This window comes from Phlebotomus argentipes, unplaced genomic scaffold (genome assembly GCF_947086385.1).
Source record: "Phlebotomus argentipes unplaced genomic scaffold, Phlebotomus argentipes genome assembly contig_5, whole genome shotgun sequence".
NCBI classification, from domain to species: Eukaryota; Metazoa; Arthropoda; class Insecta; order Diptera; family Psychodidae; genus Phlebotomus; species Phlebotomus argentipes.
The window spans coordinates 6,505,170-6,528,070 of NW_026776165.1; the positions used below are offsets into that span (position 1 = coordinate 6,505,170).

General features: G+C 40.9%; 2 protein-coding genes across 17 annotated transcripts in view; one reads left to right on the top strand and one right to left on the bottom strand.

Moving 5' to 3' along the window:
• The window catches only part of LOC132256385 (coiled-coil domain-containing protein AGAP005037), a 65,912-nt gene that overhangs the window by 12,219 nt on the left and 30,792 nt on the right, over positions 1–22,901 (bottom strand). For 6 of the 16 annotated variants that reach the window (XM_059752756.1, XM_059752759.1, XM_059752763.1 and 3 more), the window contains exons 5-17: positions 21,247–21,368; positions 20,021–20,050; positions 19,046–19,217; positions 18,767–18,965; positions 17,868–18,012; positions 17,730–17,792; positions 6,754–6,835; positions 5,656–5,748; positions 4,999–5,113; positions 4,834–4,929; positions 1,655–1,812; positions 574–624; positions 244–309 (exon numbers count right to left, since the gene is read on the bottom strand). In XM_059752756.1, coding sequence (XP_059608739.1) covers positions 244–309; positions 574–624; positions 1,655–1,812; positions 4,834–4,929; positions 4,999–5,113; positions 5,656–5,748; positions 6,754–6,835; positions 17,730–17,792; positions 17,868–18,012; positions 18,767–18,965; positions 19,046–19,217; positions 20,021–20,050; positions 21,247–21,368 — 1,392 coding nt within the window. The remainder of the gene's footprint in view (positions 1–243; positions 310–573; positions 625–1,654; positions 1,813–4,833; positions 4,930–4,998; positions 5,114–5,655; positions 5,749–6,753; positions 6,836–17,729; positions 17,793–17,867; positions 18,013–18,766; positions 18,966–19,045; positions 19,218–20,020; positions 20,051–21,246; positions 21,369–22,901) is intronic. The other 10 variants (XM_059752769.1, XM_059752768.1, XM_059752762.1 and 7 more) reach the window with 7 other exon arrangements.
• Positions 11,672–17,705, top strand: LOC132265775 (uncharacterized). The gene is made up of 5 exons (XM_059766549.1): positions 11,672–11,944; positions 12,313–12,559; positions 15,480–15,694; positions 16,476–16,697; positions 16,763–17,705. Exons 1-5 carry the CDS (start codon positions 11,672–11,674, stop codon positions 17,522–17,524), a joined length of 1,719 nt encoding a protein of 572 aa, XP_059622532.1. The 3' UTR covers positions 17,525–17,705.

Genomic DNA, 22,901 nt, shown 5'->3' on the forward strand with positions numbered 1-22,901 from the left:
CTCTGCAATGGATAAGTTGTTTTTTGTACACATGTGGGTAAATAAAAGTGTAACTTATTAAAAGAATGCCTCAAAAAAGCGACATGCGACGGAGGAATTTCACTAAATTTCTCTATATAGAAAGGAAAATAGCGTGGAAAGTGAGAGGAAACAGGGTGAAGAAACGAGAGTGGGACTTTGGAGGTTCAGAACAGTGGAAAGCACAGAAGACAGAGATACTCTTGGAGGTTGAGAGACACTTACGACATGAAGTTCTGCCCAGCTTTGGCGGTTTTTCTCTAATGTAAGTATCGTCCATCGTGCCGTTAGCTTGTTGGTCAAACAATCACGAGTATTATACATACAATTACAGGTAATTTTGATTATGTGATTCTTTTTTTTTTGGTTTTGTGGACAAAAACAAAGCAGAGAAATTTCGAATAATATATTATATTTAATGTAATTCTTATGCCTTTGCCAATTATTTTTCATTGTTATCATTGTGAAGTGACAATTTATATTTATTACCAAAGAGCATTGTAACCAATTTCGAGAAATCCATGAAATGAAAAGAAAACTGTGTGCATTTCTAACCTTGAACAGAAGTAGAACTACTGCTTGAGTGCCCATCAATCTCATCCGGAACTGTTTATGTTTTGTTAGTTTATTGTTTGATATGTGAACCACAGAGGAGAGTGAGAGAGAGTAAAAAGAGAAAAAGAATACAAGACATCTTTTACTAAAATAGAGTTAAAAGCATCAACTTACGGTTAAAGGGGGCAACAAACACACACTTCTCACGACTCTATGCAGCGCTCATGTGCATAAAACCGTAAAGATTGCAAGCTTTCTCGTGTCGAGCATGTCAATATGGATAATTTTTTGGGTGGTTAAAGTCTCCAATGATTTTGTCAGGTGTTTTTTGCGAGGAAGCTTTTGACACCTTTTAGCAATCTCTCATAACGCACTAAATGTGGCGTTAAAACAATAGGGATGAAGAAGTTGTGGTGGTAAAAAAACATATTTGCTTCTCAGTGTGATGAGCAATCTCTTTGCATAATTTGATGTTGCCACAATTTTCATCTACACACGCATAATTGAAAATTATAAAATGACACAGACGCACATGAGAACACCCAAAATAATCATCAATTATCTACTCATTGTCGACTTCAGCGTGACTAATTAACAATATAATTAAATTTATCAACAGAGCCAAAATATGCCTAAATGGTTTTTGCAATTCAATTACATTGTTGTGGAAGACATAACAGAAAATGTATGTTAAATAAAAAAAACTCAGCAATAGCATCATGAGTGGTCACAAGAGTGAGGGTGAAATAATTATGTATAGTTCTAAAGCCAATGTCATTTTACATGTTTTTTTTATCCTTCTTCTGGTGTGATTGCGCATCAACGTCTTCCATTTCTCCGCATTCAAATTTCAAATTAATGCAAAAATGTGTAGGATAGAAAAAAATGCTCTACCAACCAATTTGTATATAAATCTATGTTTTGTACTTAATTCCTGCACATTGTTGGATCAGTTTTTGGCCAATTTTGCAATTGAACATGCCTTCAGCGCGTCCTCGTGGACTCGCGAAGGCTGCTTTGTCAGGTTACTTGACACGCACGCTATCATTGAATGTGATGGTATTTGTTGAGTGAAACTTACCTCGGCATTGTCCTGGCACATTCAAGTATCCAGGCTGATTGATGTTCGACATCGGTGCAATTTGGGGCGTTTGATTGAGTGCCTTCTGCACAAGTCCCGTCAGATTTGCCAATTGACGCTCCATGTGCTCCACGCGAATGCGATGCAAGTCCTCAGGCCTGAAATTTGAGGAGAGACCAATTAGGTCGAATTAGGAGGTGGTTTGCCTAAAATCTGTACACCACTTCCTAATTTGTCCGCAAATTTCTGGCATTATCTAACACTTTAAGCCCTTAAGTCTGTGTGCTCATTAATTCATTAATATTTGAGCACTGTCAGTTCCTCTGACCTCTCAATATGCGCTTTTACATCAAAATCACTGAACTGGCGCTTTGTTCGCTTCCAGGAAACCATCCGAAAAGCACATAATTACATATTCTTTTCGATCTACACTGTGTGCTAATGAATATGCACAACCGATAATTTATTTTCGAACACAGCGCTACGCGTTGAAGAAGTAATTTAGCTGAAAATTGTTAATGCGACAGGAAGCAAAAAAAATCACTTTAAACAATTTTAATAACATTTCTCTGTTTACCCACATAAACCCATTACTTTCTCTGGGTGCATTTAATCCATGCAAACATTGTCACATAATCGATAAAATCACGAACAAAAAATGGCATAAAGTGGAAAATTATGCTTATAAGCTTGATTTTCGTGATTTTTTAATGCAGTTTTATGCATTTAATCTTGATCATTTTGGTTTCATATCATTTAATAGCCGAAAGCCAAAAAAGTTTTTCAATATTTTCCGGAATATTTTCTATATATTGCTTGCCAACTTTTACTCTGGCTCAATGTTGTGGAAGAAGTTGAACTGTAATTCTACATATTGTCACTTCAATTGTCCTGTGTTGAGATCTTCATTTTATTTCATTTCACTTTGCACCAAGCAAACAATAACGCTCAGCTGTGTCAGACATAAATATCTCATTCCTAATTCATACATTTCACCTCTTATGAGAGGAAAGGAAATAAATCTCTCTTTCTGTGCTGAATGCGTAATTTGTCTGTGGCGCTTTTTCATGGCTGAGCATGCGAAGATGCCACACAAGAGGGTAGCGTTGCGTGAAAAGCATCCACCTCGACTGCAATGACATCAATCTCACGTACAGAAATAGGGCCCGTTGGGGCAAAATTGCTATGACATTGAGAAGAATACAAGAGTTTTTGGAAAGCTTTTAAAATCGTTGTCAACTATCGTCTCTCTTTTAAGTCTACGATGAAAGAAATCCATTGAGAAATCTTCATTTGCAGTCAAAAGAGTCCCGCTTCCCGCTAAACCTGGGTTAAAAGACACACTTGAGAAGATACAGCGAGAGAATCTCTGTGCAATATTTTCACCATGATGAACTCTGGCACTTCTCTGTGCATTCCACTGCTCAGTTGTCTGAAGAATTTCCAGCGCTGCGGTTGAACACAAGAACCCGAAAAATCCCACACGAACTTTGGCCACGTGAGAGTAAAATGTTAGCGCGGAAGTGGCGAATGGTGTTTGTTTTGTCAGTGCTGTGGATCAACATTTCACTTGTGGCGTCCGTGGAGAACTTCACGTACTTGAACGATCTCCCTTTGAGTGCTCTGCTGAAGGTGAAGAAAAGCCTAAGCGAGATGTTCACCTCAAATACGTGTCCGCGAGAGGATCAGTGCGTCGACAAGACATCCAAATATGACTTCTTTGCCTCTCATCAGCAGCCACAGATGGCAATTAGCGACGGCAATCACCACAACATCAGCGCTGCTCCACTTATTGGACATCACTTGCAGAAAATCCATAAATCCGCAGAAGGTTGGCAAGACACGAAGTCGAGCAAGGTGCAAAAGATCTTTCAACTGAGCGTCACGGCCCTGGCCTTCTTGGCTTTCGGCGGCTATCTCCTGTGCATGATCGTGCAGGCCATCAAGAGCAAAGGCACCACGTACTATCACCCGTCCCTGATGCCCATGAGCACCGCCGCACTCGGCACGGTGAAGAAGAAGCGCCCCTCCTTCGGCCGTAGACGTCGCGCCGCTCCACAGGCGATGGACGGCGCGGCCGCGCCCAGTCCTGACGACCTGTATCGCGGCCTCGTCCTGGCGGCTGAACAATTTGTCAAACTGAATCACGTGTAAAGTGTCCGCATTCGCCTTGCGCTCAATGCGAATCCCAGATGAAATAAATCTCTCACCAAAGACTTTCGCTCTCTCTCTTTGCACTAATGCTTTTTTACCCCTCGCCGTGATGATATGGCACAGAAATAATTGCTTTTTGCCCGCCCGAAAGAGAGAAAAGCCATTTCCTCCACTGTGAATGTGAAGCCTCTCAGCCACGATTTATGTGCCAGAGATAAAAGGCGAACTGTGACTTGTAAATACTTTAAGGGAGGTTTATTAAATATTTCTGGGACAGCAAAGGGGATACAGTGAATTGGAGGCTTATCAAAATGATAATCACACGACCTTTAATTCACATTTAGAACGGTTTTATAGTTACTGTTTTAGTGTTTAAAATTCTGAAGAATAAATTTAAAATATATGTCATTCCAGTTGCTTCACATAATCATGCACTTGATTTTTCTCTTATTGGGCTTGAATAAGGAGACATTGAAATATTAGTATACTTTGTGAAACATGTCAAGATAAGTTAACCATTTCTTCTGAGGGAAATATTGCAATTTATCGCTCTTGTTGAGGAAGAAAAGACCTAAATATGTCTCTCTTGAATGTAACCAAACTTTGTCCATGTCTTTCAATTCTCAACTCGTCATGAATGACATGGAATTGATAATTTGTAATTCCTATGAAACATTTCTCTCTCATGAAAAGCTTATGCAGAGCGCAAAAGTTTCCCTCTTCAGTGCCATGAAGCGCACCATTTTCCACAAAATATCAAATGCACGAAAAAGGAAAATGTCTTTTCTCTCAAAAGGAATATTGGCTGTACACGCGCTTAAGTAATTAAAGTTGACAAAGTTCGATTGAAGAAAAGTTTTTCAGTCAATTTGGCGAAAGCTCTTGCGCACGGGTTATTATTACATTGATTTCCAAGGGCGAGATTATATGACTAGAAGTGGTGTACAGCTCAGCGATAATATTGTGAAGTGCTCTCAAATACATATATATTTTCAAGAAGAAAAGCTGCAAATAGCGACACTCACCTTGTCGGATCGTAGATCTGATTGGGATTCCGCGGAATTCTGCCGGAAATCTTCACGCCATACAGCGCATATTGATCCTCCGTGAGATTGGCGTCACTGTCGCGTGGAGGGAAAATGGTTGTTAGTGTATCAAATTGGGAGGAAAGGCAAAATCATCCCACTTACGGGTGCTCTTCATCAATGATGGGCGTCACAGTGCCTCCACGCGTTCCATATTGGCTGTAGTAGGGCTCCTCGTAACCTGTTCGAGTGCCTCTCTCCGGTGAGCTCATGTAACCATCTGGCGTGGGAGGAGAGCAAACAGAGAGTCTCTTCAGTCTATGGCATTGTAAAGTTAATTTTGCAAATGGTTATATTCTCCCACGACAGAAAAACACATGCACTTAATTATTATCTTTTTAATTTCCTCCTCCGTAACTCATCTGTCACCTCACTTTTGCTCTACCCATCTCTCTTCTACTTGTCTACATTCAATGATAAAGAATTTAAAGAGTAACAATAAAATTAAGGAAGAATGATTAATGAGTGAGAAAATGAGACACAAAATGATTGCTTGGCTATTTTGTAACATATATCAACGAAATTTTCCACTTATTTCCTGTAAAACACCAGAGGAAGGAGGGAAATGATATTACAAGAGAGAGAAAAAACAAAGAGATTATATGAAACAAAGTGATTCAATTAATTTGATAGAGTCAACGAAAGTAATAAAGACTCTTTATTCCTTTCCCATCTTTCTTTCTTTCACCCAGCAAAAGACTCCCCAAAGAGTCCCCAGAGAAGGCCCAGCTTAAGTCTCATGCCCTGCCATTTGTTCTATACCTGGGATACTGTACAGTTGATCCGGAGGATAGGGGAATGCAGGGCCCATGCTGCCCCGTGAACCGTAAGAACGCAATGGTTTCGCCGGTACTCCTAAAGTGACACATGTAGAAGAAAAAAGAACAAAAGAACGAGTAACAACGACACGAAAAATTACTCATCAGCACAAAATGGCTAGGAAATTGTGGGAAATGGAAATGGACATCGCGCAGGAAGTTTAAATTCCACGTAATAACTCAAGCATATCGATATTGATTATATTTTGTGAAAGGTGGGAGAAAACAAGGACTTTATCTCTCTATTATATCAAATAGATATGAAATTTATTGCATCCCCAATTAACAATATACGTTGAATAGATGTGTATTCAACAGAGATTATTGTTAATTACGAACAAATTTTCCTTAACATTCTGAAACTCGTGAACTGTTAATGGAAATATATAAAGCCCCAAAATGAATTTCATACATGTTCTTTTCTCTATGTTCTCATATGTATTTTCATCTGCAGCTCGACCAGTGAACATTGTATGCGATTAAAGGGTGAAATAGATTGCCACAAGGGCAGATAAATGGTCCAGGTTTGGAATGGGGTGAAGCATATTCTCCCAAACGCTTTTCCCAATGCTTTTAGCCAATTGAGTTCAGAGTTACTCCTACCTTAAACCGCAGAACAAAAGCACTCAAAAGTAAATATACACATATGCAGATGTCAAAAACGATGCACGAGAGCTGTTGAACGCTGAGAACACTCAGACAAAGGGAAAATGAAATGTATAACACATGAATATTCATAAAAACTCCATGAATGAGCATTAGGTGTACTTGAGCTTTGGGGATGATTTCTCTCTATTGCGGAATTACAGAAGCTTTATGGGATGACATGGGTAAAATAAATGAATGAAAATATGATATTGACAGGGAGTTATTTACACACCCGCACTTCTAATCACTATATTAAACTCAATCAATTAAAATGTCTCTAAATCAAAGTGTACTGACTAATTACGATGCGGTTTGTAATTGCCGACAGCATTATTATTTGCTGGGGGGCTGCCAAAAAGATGGGGTTTTGCGTGGCAAACATTGGCAAACTCACCCACAGAATTTTTGTTGCGATCCGAGTACATGCCTCGAGGCAGAGTTTGAGCTGCTCCAACGTAATAGGGCGCCTTTCCACCCTATTTTTGGATGGTACATTTTACAACAGCGCCAACGAGACAGCCGCACGCGATGCATTTTCAGAGTCACGATGCCAATTTGGTGGATACATGAAAGTGAGAGAGATAAAAGTATGATAAAAACACCGTCAATTGTCCTGCATGATGATTTCATAGAGGTCACACAGTTAACATGGAGCACTCATGTGACTCCATTATCATTGCAATGCTAATTGGGGGAAATTGAGTGACCAAAAACAACCCTCTCAGAGGATGGTTACAATGGTGTCACGTATGGAAATTTTCAAATTTCCCGCATTTGAGCACGAACATAGTTCACTGATACATTCATGATGGCACATTGAAAAGCACTCAGCACTGAATGGCGCGTTGTGCATAAAATATGTTAAGGATTTTCAGCAGCATAAAAAGATATTGATGCGATATTGAACTCTGTTGCTATTCACATTATTTACTGTCGATTACTGATACAGCACATTTCACCTTTACCTCTCCAAACACCCAAATAATGTGCACATCTTGTCTTGAGTTTTCATTTATGAGCATTTTATTCATCGCGAGTCACGGCTGTGCTTTGCCATTGTCATATTGTCCAATTTCACACAAATTTCACATGAATCGTTGCAAATTGAGAGAGATATTTGGGTAAACTCAGTGATTTGCTGATAAAACTGTCTTTCTAATCATGGCTTTCACTTTTGATTCAATAGTTTGTTAGATTTCCTCAAACCCAATCTTAAAAGTGTATAAAGAAGAAATAGGCCACGCCCCTTGAGAGGCCACGCCTCAAGTCGCTTCTATACAAACGCCAAGACATTAACGAGTCAAAGATTGGAAGCAGATTAAAGAACAGAGACAGAGTTAAAGACCAATTCTACCATTGCAACACATCCACATTAACTGCAGCCTAGAATTTTTATGCAAATTCATTTGGGAAACTTTTAATCCGTTACGGGCAATCATTGTCCAAATTTTCCACAGATAATAAAGTACAATCTGCCAGAAATTCCTCCTCTAAAATACATGTCCAGATGCTTCATTTCTCACTCTTGAATTCCTTAAGCCAATATATTTGTACTCCTGCTGCGCTGTGAAACCCATATTTGCTCTTGCACGAGAGTCACGACTGATTTCTGGGTTTCAGCTCTCGGCATATTCAATTAATTCAATTGACAAACCATTTTCAATTCTTACGATTGCTCCACTCTTGAGTGGTTTTTCTGCCATTAATTCACTCACCGCCAAACTGAGAAGCTTCCTTCTCGCATAATTAAATTTTAATTATACATTTCCAATTCTTGAGCACAACAGCTCCGTTTGAATTGTGTATAATTTACGTTTTTCCGTGGGCTACGCGCCACTTCGCTTCGTCACATCTTAAGGTGATCTCTAATTAATCACAAGTCTGCATTTTAAATGTTATTCAGGTGCAAAAAAGAGTGCTCAAGGTTTGAATGTGGATGGTCTTACGTCAAGCGTCCTGCAGCGATGTGAGAGTCTGAAAAGGTTGCGTCAAGTGACAAAAATCTCAGCTTAATATCGATCGACAGTTCTCCACACTGCAGAGATTTCAGCACAAATTAACAAGAGTGTCTTTTGCTGGTATTACCATGTAAATGTCTTGCTGGATTTTCCATAGAGTGTGAATTTTAATTGTTCTATGGAGTTGTTCATTATGGGCAAGTGTCGTCTTCAATATCCTTTGCAATGCTCCTTTTCCACTCACGCTGACAATGATTGCCCGTGACGGATTAAAAGACACACAAAAGGCGCGTCTGTGCTTGCTTGTAAATTGCAATAATAGTGTCACAAAGCCGCACTGCGAGTCCTCCGTGGAGGAGCAAAACATAAACCGATTAATGTCCTCTTCACAGCATTATCAAACGTCCGGCTCTTGAGCGACTTCAAAAGCCGCACACGTGAGAACAATCACGCGACAACTTCCTCAAAGACCAACAAGGGACTTAAATATGCGCCCACGCGCTGTGATAGAAGAATTGCGAAAGTGTGGGACTTGTCTGGGACTTTCGTTTCCTCAAGAAAATCAATTGCAATTGTGTGGTGACTTCTCATCGCACTTTGTGCCAAAAATGCTGGAATTTGCCAACATGATGAGTGGCATGGAATTCGCCAAGTACATGAACTGCACAATATGGAGCACAGAGATGATGTAATATCGCGGTGTATTTGTGGATTAGTGCGAAACAAGTTAAATTATACACATTTGACTCCTCTACAGCGACATTCAATTCCACTGTGAGCTTTTGTAATGCTGCATGCGAAGTGGAAAAAATATATGCTTTACCAATTGCACGTGACGTGGAGGGAGTTCTTTTTTTGCATTACACCAAGTCGTGTGTATTTGCTCCAAATACCGACTTTGTGCAACACACTGAGAAGCTGACAGAGGAAGTATAGAGTTTGAGCTTCTCTATTTTTGCCCCACAAGAAAGTGCAGAAGAACTTGAGAAACAAATTATTATTTATTAAAAATTGAAATCAAAATTGGAAAAGTGTACGTTAATCAGAAATTTACTGCTTGAATTCTTCTTTCATTTATGAGCCAATACTGTTTGAAACATGTATCAATATCAATTTCTCTAAAATCATCCGAAATGACGATCATAAAATGCAGCGGCATAAAAAGAGAGGAAGTGCGATAGAAAAAGGCGAAATTCCGCTAAATATCTTCAGCCTGAGTGCTGCCCAAATGGCCATTTAATCGCCTCAAATGATGATATCTGGCCAAAGCGCACAAAATAAGTCGCATTTTTTGCACCATCGTCACTCAATGGTGAAATATTTGGTTGCCGGAAGTAAATAGAGTCAAAAAATGGTTTTTGCACTGGGAAATTTCAGATGCGGATTATGGCATAAAAGGCAGCGAAAGAGAGAATATATGATCTCATATTTAATACAAATATTAATGATTAATTGCTTATGTGCGCCTCAAGAAGAGCCTCGTGGGGATTTTTTTATGCTGATGAATTTTCATGCTTCGACGGATTTAGGAGTGTTTTTTTTTTCTCTTTCTCTCTTTTCAAAGCACGAATTAAACACAAAATATGCGAGAGGGAGGAAAACCAAAAACATGATTGAAGTTTTGAACTGAAATGTTTGTGGCGTCTTTTTCTGGGAATTCCAAAGAGTTGATATAAAAATGCAAAACTCTTAAATTTGTCTTATGCAATACTTTTATTGGCCTCTGTGAACGCAATATCGTGCCATAATTTTTTGGCATCATTTCAGCGGATGGCCAAATGCGACACTCTCATTGAGAAAGAGCGACAATTTCTTGCCGGAGAGATTGGCAAAGAAGAGCAAAAAGAATGGTCATTTTTCGGGCGCCGATGAAAGTGGTTTACTTTTTCTTTCACTTGATACTCTCTTATCTCTCACTTGTAACTCTTGACATAGTTTTATTGCCGCACCGATTGAAAAGTCTTTCACTCATGCAATAACATCTGTGGATTGCTCTGCAACCCACACTCTTTGATCCATTGCAGAATTGTTGCTAATCGATCAGCGCCAATTCACGCGCACAGTGAAAGGAGAGCAAAAAAATGTCTTCAAAACATTTAAACTCAAGTATTTATAGTTATTATTATTTTTTTCAGTGATTGCGCAACAAATCAGCATCGTAAGTCGCTCAATAACTTTGCCCAGCATCGCTTTTGGTCATTCTCAGCAACAGGTTGAATTTTATCATCGAACTCTGATGGAAAACTTGTAAAATTTTTCTCCAATTCATCTAATAACGAGCGCCTGAAGATTGAACGTGTTGATTGGATTAAAAACTCTCTGACTTCTGATTGTCAGTCTTGTGGACAATATATTAATCCATCTTTCGACATTTCACTCGCATGTGCACGAAAAGAAAATTGCGACAGATTTTATGAAATGTGATTTGTGAGACTTTATAATCCATTTCAGACTTGTCTTTTTCCTCAAATGGCAAATTCAGTACATAAATGCTGCAGAGAATTCATTCAAATAATACTCTTCTCCAATATTTGATTATGGAAATCAGCGCGAAAGCTACTCTTCCACATTTTTGCATTGAATTCTATTGAGAGATTCTCTGAGTAAATTCAAGTAAAGCCAATAATTTTTGACAAAAACCCTTTGTTTGACGCTTTTGAATTGCTTGCTCATAAAGAATTTTAATGATATCTTGAGCAAGGTTTATTAAAGCTTTCAATTCACAACGTTTACTATTAACCATCCAAACATGGTGAAAGTAAAAGATTTTCAGCCTGGTTTATGCGGAAAATAATCTCAAGTCTCCCCACAATAAAACACAAAAGGGAAGTGAAGATCAGACGCTGTGCAGAGGAAAAGCATCCAAAGTTGTTAATATCTGACCTATTCCAGACTTCATCTCGCCACAAGATCTGCTCCAAATTCAACGGAAGATGCCACATGAAGCTGTAAAATCTCAATCTGTTGCGTCACCTCACGACGGTAACCACAAGTCGCACACACTGCGCCAAAAGAAAACATCACGCTGATGTATTGCACTTTCATTTTCATTGCTGCTATCTCTTGCCATTCGGACTCTCCATTGCCGGCTGGGAAAACGAGTGAGTGGCGGTCTTTCCTGGCTCCCTCTCTCTCTCTCACTCGTCCGTGGGCATCGCCGAGCATCTGAAGAGGTGGAAGGCAGCCCAGTTGCACGGCCAGAGTCAGTTGTTGTCGATTTGCAAGAAGAAACAGACGTCCACCTTCGGTTGAGCCCTCGCGAGAGCCCTGATCGCGTGATTTGCAGTGTGACATTGGCCAAGAGTGCTTCTTTCCCTCCCCCTGAGTGTCTAGGATTGGTGAACTTGTGCGAAAATGCTCCTGCGAAGCTTCCGGGCACTTCTCCTGCTGCCCATGTCGCTGGCCGCGGCGTGGAAGCCTATTGTGGGTCCGCCAGCCGCCTTCACACTGAAGCAGACCCTTCCCGCCGTAGCCACTTCTGTGGCCTCCCTCGGTGACAGTCAATTCCTTGACAGCCACAGCCACCAGGCCGCGCAGCCCTTCGCGGACTCGGAGGAGCGCATCCTGCACGGCAAGTTTGCCTACGGCGCCAATTCCATCTTCGGCACAGGACTCGCTGAACCCGTGGTAAAGACAGACTCAAGAGAGGGAAATAAGATGGCTAAAATCTGTACAACAATTGCACATTTTCATGAAAATCTGATTAAGTACTAATCAGGAAAGTGATCTTCAAATTTACCCAATTTTGATAATCAAAATTGTGGTTTGATTCCATTTCTCTTCATTCTAGTTAACCTTTGAGTGTAGTGAGTTGTACATGACTAGGAGTCATAATATCTCACCCTTGGGGAGATTTTTAGTTCTATTCCGAGCTTTGTTATGTCCAACAGATTCATTTCTGCATGCAAAACTTCCAAAAGTACATTTTCACACAATAATTGCCACCCCACAGCTCATAATTTTCAACTCCTCGACTCTCTGTGCAAACTATAAAGTTTTGTGTGGCAGAAATATATGTCGCTTGTGACCCAAATTACCATTCAAACTTTCTTCCATGTCCTCTTCCCTGGTCAAAACACCACCATCGACAGCACGATTCATGTAGTGTGGACAAATATGCATTGGAGTACGACGGGACGCTGCAATATGACAAAACCCTGCCGAAATTGGATCAATTCACGCTCTGCGCCTGGATGAGATTCACCAATCATTCTGGAGATCACACAGTTTTCACATACTCAGGTGAGTTTACACATAATTATGCAATGCACGGATAATTTTACAAGCATAATATCGCGCCAACAAGTCCTCAAAATCGACACGACACATGCTTTTGCGTACGAAACTGCGTAATTGACAGCAAATCACGGCATTTTCGCACGATGAAAGTAATGAGAGTAAAAGTGAGTGGTCAATAATGTTCTTTTGTTATGTGACTTTCTTTGTGCTTTCCAGCAAAATTGATTTCACAAGTGCTAGACTCGCGTGAACACAACCAATTGTTGTCCACAAAATAGCAACTTGCAACGTGACATAAACTATTTTCTCCCTTTTCTCCCATGTCGGATAGATTTGAGTGATTTTCTTTAAAATCCAGAGGGAAAAATCTGTACAATTCTGTGATCTTGATATGAATTGTGGGTGTTGATGCACAACAGCTGTAAAAGCTTCTAATAGCTTATGGAAAATATATAATTATACATTTACGATGCGTGAAATTGATATACGGCGTTTGAAAGGCTAACTTTTCAAATTATTTCAATGGTAGTCTTAATTGTCAATAGGCTCAGAGAAACGGTTATTGGAAATTGTGACCATTTCTCCGATTCGCTCATCCGCAAGTATTGCTTTATAGATGAATTGTCAAGGTTTCCAGTATGCATTGATGCATAACGTGCTCCAAAATGATTGTTTCAATTTCAGAATTCATTAATTAGTACCAATTAGTACCTCAGCAATTCAATTTAAGCTGAGCACAGAGGTGAAAATTCTATATTCTTAAATACAAAATAGTCAAATACGTAATATACAATTCAATTTAATAATTATCACTTCATCAAAAATGCATTGACATTTCGCTAATGTCACTAATGTAGATTCCTTTTGCTTTGAAACCAGACTTTAATGTCTGTTCACGAGACACATTTTGTCTCCTTGTCATGAATCTTGGGCTTTGAACAAAGTGTCAATAAATCACACAATGCAATAGTTTGAACTGAATTGTTAATTTCTCCACAACCACTCACGATTGTCATTCAGACAAGTTTTTTTTTCTCTATCTTTCAAGAATATATGTATCAAATCAAAATTGATACTTTCGTTCCTCATCACTTATTCATGCTGTCCATTTAAATCATCTAAGGTGAAATTTCAAATTTATCTCCTCACAAAGAGCACGAGAAAAAAATGTGAAAACTCGCCTGCGATTGCAAAAGACATTGTGTTGCGGTCCAGAGTCAATGCCAAAAACTATGTGTGTTTGTGCACTTGTGCCAAACACACAAAAAAAAACCAATTTCAAATGCTCCAATCGACCTGATTTCCATGTCAAGTGCGTCAAATTACATTGGCAAATGAATTGGCTACACTCTCAAAAGGCGAAATTACATCGCACCTGTGACCTCTTATTGGCATGCTTTTGGCATGTTTTTCGGCGAACGCTGGTGAATGGGAGAGATGCGAATTGAGGTGGAATGCGAGTCCTTTTCTGCACGCCACAGCGTCAATTCAAATGTACTTTCAGGCGAAAGGGTCAACAATTGTGCAGGCGATGAAAATTTCACCTCCTCCATTTCCTCACACAACGCTTCGGCCCAGAAATTTTAATTGAAAATCCACCCGAACTTCTTTTTATTCTCCCATGAGCGCTTTAATTAATTTTCAAGCTTGTAATTTACATGGTCTTGCATCGATAGCGTCTGTCAGTGTTTGTCGAATGGAAATGCGAGTGGGAAAAATTAATAATGAAGCCATTGGGAAAAAAGGCGAGAGAGAAATGACTAAAATCATTTAAAGCGATTTTCCACCTCTTTAGCAAGCCATTGCGCCACGAGAGAAAATGTACACACACACACACAGAGCACAAAGTCATTTATGACCGTATAAAAGTCCACCATTGAATTAACAGCACGTCGTAGAATTTCATAAAGTTATCTTGTGCAAAATGCACCAATAAATTTCCTTTTGAGAGACTTCCTAAAAATTCGCCAACTTTATTAAATGTTTGCATTCATGCTTCAGTTCCTTAAATCGAAACTTCCTCTTTGCGATAATTCACTAAATTATCGCTCTGCAATTATAAAGAACACCCAACAATCAAAGCCTCGAGTTTGCAAATGCACAAAAATGCAATATTGAGAAGTCTTGTTGAACTGTTGCAAAACTTTCCTCATCATCTTCTGTGATGCGCATTTGCACAAATATGCGATCTTTTGTGCAGTTTTCTTGGCAAATTCATGCAATGTTCGCGTGCATTTTGTACACGAAACAGCACTTGTGAGCACTCACATAGTTTCATCTAATTCACCATTCCATCACTGGCACTTCAAATCCCTTGTTCTTCTTGCGCTGGCGCGACAAAAGTTTAACGAAATTGCACAATTTCGCCAATGGAACTGACAAATGTGGGCAAAAAGAGTGGCACAGTGTGATGTGCAAATAAATCAGAGGTATGTGAATTTCCTCGTCATTACCAAGCAATTGATTTCTTGTCAATTATTATCCAATTCAGTTGCTCATGCATGTCTTTTTGCTCACCAAACACCTGCAGCGCGCGTTACAACATCTTCAGCACTCCGCGCATCTTCTCTTCCGGCAACAACCGCCGAAGACACAATGACAAAAACTATTCATTCACAAAATACACCATTTCCGTTTGTGATTTGTCTTTTTTCCCCATTGCGCAACAACTTTTCGACGGTTTTTTGCTTGGAATTTCTTTTGAAAATAAAGGGTCGAATAGTATTTTATGGAATATTCAATGCCAGGAACCTTGAAATAATTAATGATGGGATGCCAAAGTACCTCAGAATCGCCTTACCACAAGGAGAAGAATATGTGATGCACGAATTGTGAAAGTACTGTATGGATTTTCTCCCCATTGACCCAAAATGTTACAATCTTCCCAGCAATTAACCCGAGAATTTATTCCCTCTCGTTGCAGTCGATGGCGAGGACAGGGAAATCCAAATGTGGGTGGCCAACGCCAAGGGCTCCAGCTTCCTGTCGCTCGCCGTTCATGGTCAGTCGCTGTACCGCCTCAACTACCCACTGAAGTTCCGCCAGTGGCATCACGCCTGCACGTCGTGGAACGGCAAGACGGGCGAGTGGCAGCTGTGGATCAAGGCGGAGCGCGTCGGTCGCGGCTTCCACAATCGCGTGAGTATCACGCGTCTTGCATAACACACTGTCGCACATGTTGCACAAAATCTCTCTCGCCCAGGTGAAATGGCCAAGAGCCCCAATTGACTGGGAAACAAAGAGACTGTGACGTGATTTAGCGAAAGTGATTCACATTTCACCGAGCAAATGCACCATAATAACCTCGTGATTTGGGCGCACAAAACCGGCGAGCGCGCGCGCTCTTTGGATGGGAAAATGACAAAATTACAAACACTTTCGCTCTGCGATGTTGCACAAAATGCAGAGCATGTGGCAAAATGATTGAAGATGTTGTATTGCCCGGGCACAGGAAAGAAGTCATCACAAGGTGGGAAAATTCAACTTCCCGCCTCTTTTTGTTCCATTCACGGTGCGTGATTGCGGCAATAAAGATACAAAGTCAATTTCTACACCCGATAAATCCAATTCAATATGGATGGAAATCATCTTTCACAATCATTTCAGCAAACGCAGAAAAAACCGCGTAATCTCTTAACTGACTTCCTTTCCTTCCTCCTTCCATTCAACACGTGTTTCCCCAGCCACAAATTGACTTCAGCCTTGCCTAGGATTTGTATTCATTTATCGAAGCGATGAACAGATGATTTTCAAGGTGTGAAAGAATCGCTTGTGATATTAAAAGAGTTTCTGAAGCGCATTTAATTGACTTAAACTCGTTGAAATCTGATACTTCATTCATTAATCATCTCTCACTGCCATCTTCAAGTGTTCTTGTCACAATTCTTTGAATCACACCTTCTGTATTTCTTTCCTTTAGCTGGTCAACCACCAAATTAAAGGCAATGGAGTTATCTTCTCGGGCGGCCCCTCAATCACCGGCCAAGTGGCCGAAGGACTTCATGCGGAAGTGACGATGATTCAATTGTACAAAGTGGCTTTGAGTGCTGGCAAAGCACATCGCGACCATAAACACCATCACGTGCATCACTTCGATCACAACGGACCAGTTTCCAGCACGGCGACGCCGCCGACGCCATCGGTAAGTTGCCGTCTGTCGAAAGATGAAGATTTGGCAAGAGAATAATGCTTGTATTCCTTGCGCAGCCTCAGCCTGTGCAGCCTATCAATCCATTGCTGGCCAATGGACAAATAGCCACGCGCGTGCGGTTGAATCTGGCGGGCGTGCAGAATCAGGAGGGGGCCAGTCAGCCCCCGGCGCCCGTGCAGGGCCTGCCATCGCAGCTCCTGGGCGGTCTTCTGTCGCAGCCGCAAGACGCCACAATTACCACTCAGTTCGTCAATGGGCAATTCCACACTGGCGGTCGGCTACTGTCTGAGCAGCTGGTCACTGGCGGACTGCAACAGAGGCCGCAAGGCAACAGCCTCACTTTCCCCGGGCCCGTGGCCTCCTCGGCCGCGCCGACCGGCGGCGCCACGTCGTTCGCGCAGCTCGGCAGTCCCGCGAACGTGCAATTCATCGACGACGCCAGCAGCTCGCGTTTCCTCTTCAAGCGCGACAGCCAGGCGCAGGAGGAGGACGAGGACAAGCGCGTGCAGAAGCGCGGTCTCATCATGCTGCCCGGCGGCGCGATAATCGACGACAGCCTGTTGGGGCGCGACACCGACATCCTCGAGGGATTGACGCAGTTCGGCGAGCAGTCGTTCAAGGACTCGGGTATCGAGGACGAAATCAGGGAGCACGACAGGGAACCCGCCGAGGGCGAGGTGCGCGCCGTGATGAATCTGTGCACGGCGTGCGATCACGAGCCCTTCCTGGGTGCCATTGTGCTGGCGTGGAAGGATCTCCACGTGAGCATGAATCACGCCCTCCGGGCCAAATCATCGAACGTCTGCGGGCAGTTCTAGACTATTCCAATTCACCCACAAATCACTCATTAATCTCACACCCAAACATCGGATTTCTCCCTCGCATCTCTCTTGTCAATCTCAGCCATTCTCGCGCGCGTGTGTACATAACATTTTCTACGGCGCTCTAGGCCAATAAATTATTTAGAGAAGAGACCAATGCAGTGGGGTTTGGGGCGGACGGTGACGAGGGCAAATCACTCACCTTGCTCTTGTGTATGTGCTGATGTTGATACTCAGAATCGAATTCGGGTTCGCTGAAGTAACTCTGAAATGATGTCAAGATGTGCATAAATAAAGTGACCATACTACAGCCCACAACCCTCTTCTGCCTCCCACTCACCTGATCCACTTCCCAGGGCAGCGTGCCCAGCGGCGGCATCTGTGGCGGCATGAGCGGCCCGCCCGGTATCATGTGTTGCGGCTGAACTTCGTTTGACTCAAACAAACGGAGCACAGACCGATCTCGAATCTCTCTCAAGTGTGACCTGCAAGACGTCGAGAACACTTCAGCGAAATTGCATAGAACGAGGATATTTGTTTAACTATAAGGAGAGTTTGCAAGATTCACTCTTGAGAAGATGAACTTTAACGCAAGAATTATTGCTGCAAAAGCAGTTTTTGAAGGCGATATTGCTGTAATTTGAGAGTCTAATTCTAAAACATTGGCTTTTCTTGAAAAAACCTTTCTCATAAAAACCCTAATCAAAGAATTGGAACAATTTCTGTGTATTTATAGCTTTCCTCTAGATGTTTAAGAAAAAACAAGCCCTAAATCTAATGAATGCCACACTCTTATGGTCACTTAAATCAAAGCAATGATTTAGATAGTTTTATTCTCATTGCGCGATTGCTCTCTTCATCGAAAGGTTCGATTGCACGACTCGTAAATCAGGATTTACGCCAAAAGCTGTGAAATCATGTCAAATGTCTTCCACAAGCCGAAGCGAATGAGAATCTGCGGTCACTGCAACATAAAGTCCAACTATAAAATCTCGGTTTCCCTCCCGATGTTTCGCCTCATTCGCCCAATAAAGTGTGTGATATGAATTTTTCACCATACAAATTTTCATTCTCGTTTCCTCCGGATGCCAAAAATAGAGTCGCAGCGATAAAAATGCTGAATTTGCTACTGTTTTTTTTTTTTTTTTGCTTTTCTCCACCCATCTTCATATCTCATGGGACGAATTTTGAATCGATTTGCACGAGTCTGCGAGAGTTTGTGAGAAGACTGTTAATTACCTGACGTCTTCCAGCTCGTAAAACATGTCCTTGCTGGCGTCGTGAATGTAAATTTTCACTGTCGGCCCCTCGAGATACGCCATGGTGAGCTGCCGCGGGAAGGATCGCACAAAGAGCGCTCTCACCGTGTCAATGGATGTGATTTCATTGGGCAGGAGGGCTCTCTTTGTCTCCGAGCGGTACTGCAGGAAGACCAGACCTGTGAGTGGAGTGAGAAGCGTGTTAGATGGTTGTTTAGACACTCTCAAAGAACAAATAGGGGGACTTTTGGGGCCTCACCTAGAGGACGCTCAAGGGTCTTCGATGGCGTCCTCACGACGGGCAGTGATGATCGCTGTTTGCCACCCCGGCGGAAGCCTGTGCTCGCCGTCTCCACTTCGGACATGATTCCGGGATCGTCGTCGAAGAGCGGGCCCTGATTCATGGGCGTATATCCGCGCACGGGCGGCGCCTGAAAGAGTTCACACAACACCTGACATGAGTACAATCGGCAGAGCTGCCGTCACCATTACTGTCAATCGGCATTAATCTCTCAAAGGATACGCTATCATTGCCATTATCCTCGCCAAACAGCCGCGAGGCGACTTTTTCCCTTTCAACACAGCACAAGCATTCAACAATCATGCGGGCTGGTGAGTAATCGCATTACCAACTTTTCATTCAACAGTTGCTCTCTAGCGAGGTGCGATGATTTCATGCACAGTGCCAAATTGCATGGAACTTCTAATTAGGATTAGTAAGCCGAAAAAAGGTTAAATAATGTCTAGAAGTAGAGAAAATAAAAGTGTTAGTATACGACAAATAAAATGCAATTAAGAGATTTAATGAGTAACATGTTAGCCTTCAATGGTAGTCGAAAAGAAAACAGATCTGCAATAAAAGATAACTCACGAAATGTGTACTACAAACCATAAAATGCTCTATGAAGTATTTTTTGTTTAATTAAAAAAAAACACAACATTATTTATTCACTCTATTTAATTACATTTGCACAATGTCTCACTTACAAGAATTAAAAGAGAAAAAAAATGTAATGGCTAAATAATTAAAGAAAAAAAAAACATTAAATTGCTATGATATTTGCTCTCTAGCACTTAAATATTACATTATTTTGCACTTTCTGCGCAAATTGGAAAAAATTAGAATTCAATAAAATGCTCTCTAGAATATTTATCGATACAAAAGCTATAATATTCCTTTGATAATATTACTTATAAAATACTATTGCATGAATGTTATGCCAAATAGAATTACCTTTTTCACTTTTTGCGAACGTGTCCCCATCTGCATAAGTTAGAATAAATGTCATATTGAATTTCATTTTCGGCTGTTTTTCACCAATTTTTCTTTGTGTAAATCGAATATTTATACTCTCATTTCCTAATTCATACAGAAGAAATATAAAATTTCAAAAGCATTCCTTGTGAGTTCTCACAATTGAGTTTTTTCTGTGAAAAAGCGTGAAATTTTGAAATGTTGCTTCTAATGTATTGACTAAAATTTTTTTTTCAAAATTCCGCTTGCCAAAAAAAATGCATAAAAATAAGGAAAACAAACAATCCTCTGGTGAAGATTTATTCTCCACAAATATTCTCAATGTATTTTTGGCTGCAAATATTTCTTGACCACCACAGAACATAAATTCTCGAGATTATATGAAATTTAGAGGAAGAATGTTTGAATTATGAGAAAGTATCTTTCCAAATGGCTCTTTTTGTCCCTCTGTCAAAACTTTAAAGGCCACCGAATAGTGAGAATAAAAATTTGGTGATATGAATTTGAGAATCAAAGTGCAAAATCGTCCAATTTTCCACACCAAAACTCAAAAACTCCGCCTCACAGTGGATGACTGGCGTTTTTGTGATAAAGCTCAAAGTCAAATACGTGAATTGATAGACATAAAAGTTAAAGTGATCACACAGATTACGAGAAAACACAGTTAATTGATAAATTTGCAAGTCTGTGAAAGATTTCTTGTGCATAAAATGTATGATAATTACAATAATACACCTAAAACATAGATATAATGTAGACATTTTACGGAAATTAGCACATTTTAATTGGTGACGTGACTTCATTATATTTTACATAAGACGCCAAAAATGGGAAGAGCGTCTATTTCACCTCCGCTTGTCACTCTTATTCTATGCTCCTTCGTGTTTATCATACTTTTTTTCACTGCTCATAATTCTCATTCATTAATTCCCTTTTTCCCCGTCGACCATCTCTCTCCCTCTCTCTCTCTTATATTCACATTTAGAGATTGCACAGCGAAAAAAGGTGATGTTCTATCTATACAGCACGATGTACAAATGTATAGAGAGATAGAAAAGTACGTGGGAATGAAAATTAAACTGACTCCGTGTCACATAACGACAAAAACTAGAGTGTGTGACGGATGGAGAAGGGTGGAAAGGGGTGCCCATCAACCAGAAGGGAGGAGATTGTCAGTGGTAAGCTCGCGTGTAAGAGTGCGTTACCTCCAGATCCATCGTCCTCTGCGGCGGCGCCTGGCCGGGGCCGTAGTGCATCATGTCGCCGCCGCCCAGCGTGTGTCTTCGCGGATCCTCGCGACGCCCGCCTCGCCGCCGGTCGTCAGCAGCTACCGCCGGAGATGCCCGGAAAAGAGGAAAAATCGATTTTCAATTTCGTGCACACACAATGTTGACAATACAAATAAAATATTACATATATTGTGGATCCCAGCAGCAATTCCCCCTCCTCCCCCCCCCCATCTGCGCGCTCTCCGCCGCCCGCCGACTGCCGTGAAATATTTCACGCCATTAATAAAACAAAGCGCCAATCGGAAATGTGCCGAATGAAGAGCACATTGATGAAAAAAACAACTTGTGTTCGGACTTTTTCCAGCTCGCGCTCTTCAAAAGTCATTCACATTCACAATTCATCATCAAATTGTACATATTTGTGTGAACAGAATTATTAAAAGCCCCTTTAAAAAGTGCAAACAAACACTGAATTGGGGCTAATTTATCAATAATTCCGTCAATCAACCACAGAATTGATGAACAGAGTAGATTTTTTTTGGGTGCAATTGAGTGCAAATGATGTAAAACTATTGATTTTTGGATACAAAATATATATGTAATTATTCTTTTATCAACAAATACAGCCATTTATCTAAGAATATTCTGCTAAATCTAACTTCAAAGCAGTCAAAGAATCCCAAATGGCGTTTAATAATATTTTGCTCAGCTTCTAAGTCCACAATTCCCTCCTAAGCTGAATTTGAATTTTCCTTCTCCTTGCGCAAGTTTCTCAGATTGTTGAACTTTGCCACGACACAACTTCCTACAAAGGTTCATGCGATGCCACACGCGTTATATTGGAAAGTTCGGGCACCAGAAATAGTCATTTCTCAGGACACATTATGAAATATGACTAGCAATCTGGAATGGTTTTGCGCCCCACATCTTCCGGTGTGTGCGTAGAATGGCGAAGGTTCTGCCCTCAGGACGTTTGCCAAAGGAAAACCTCAATGGCGAAGGAGAGGCAAAAACACTGTACTTAAACTAATATGTGTGTTTCCCGGTAGCGACGCGTGACTCGAATTTCTAGGGTGTTTATCAATTTTCAGGAAGAGACTCACAAGTGCTCAAGTGCTTCTAAAAATAGAATTGATTTCAATGCGAAGTAACATAAGGAATTCAATTAAGAAAGAAGATGCCTCAATTTCTTCCTCAACATTTTCACCATCGGCAAGTGCACGGTAAATATGTAACTTTGCATTGCTTGTGATTTCAAATGTGGCACAAAGCATTAAGTTCACCCTGAGCTTCTCTCTTGGCGTCGAAAGAGTGAAAATGAGGAGAAAAATGTGTTTGGCGCCGCGGAAGAGTAAATCCCATGGAAGATTTCTCATTCTTGAGGAAAAATCGTCTATTGCTTCATGCTTTCACACGCACTGAAGTTATTTTTGCACGGTAAATAAAGAAAAAATTCATCTCGCAATTGTGACAAATGATATGCGATACTTTTCTCCTAACCAAAAGAAAAAAAAACCATCCAATCAAGTGCAAAAAAAGTGCTGAGAATTGACTAATTTCTCACGCAAATTTCCACAAATACACAAAAAAAGACTTCCGTCTTCAAAAATGTATCAAAAACTGCTTCGCTT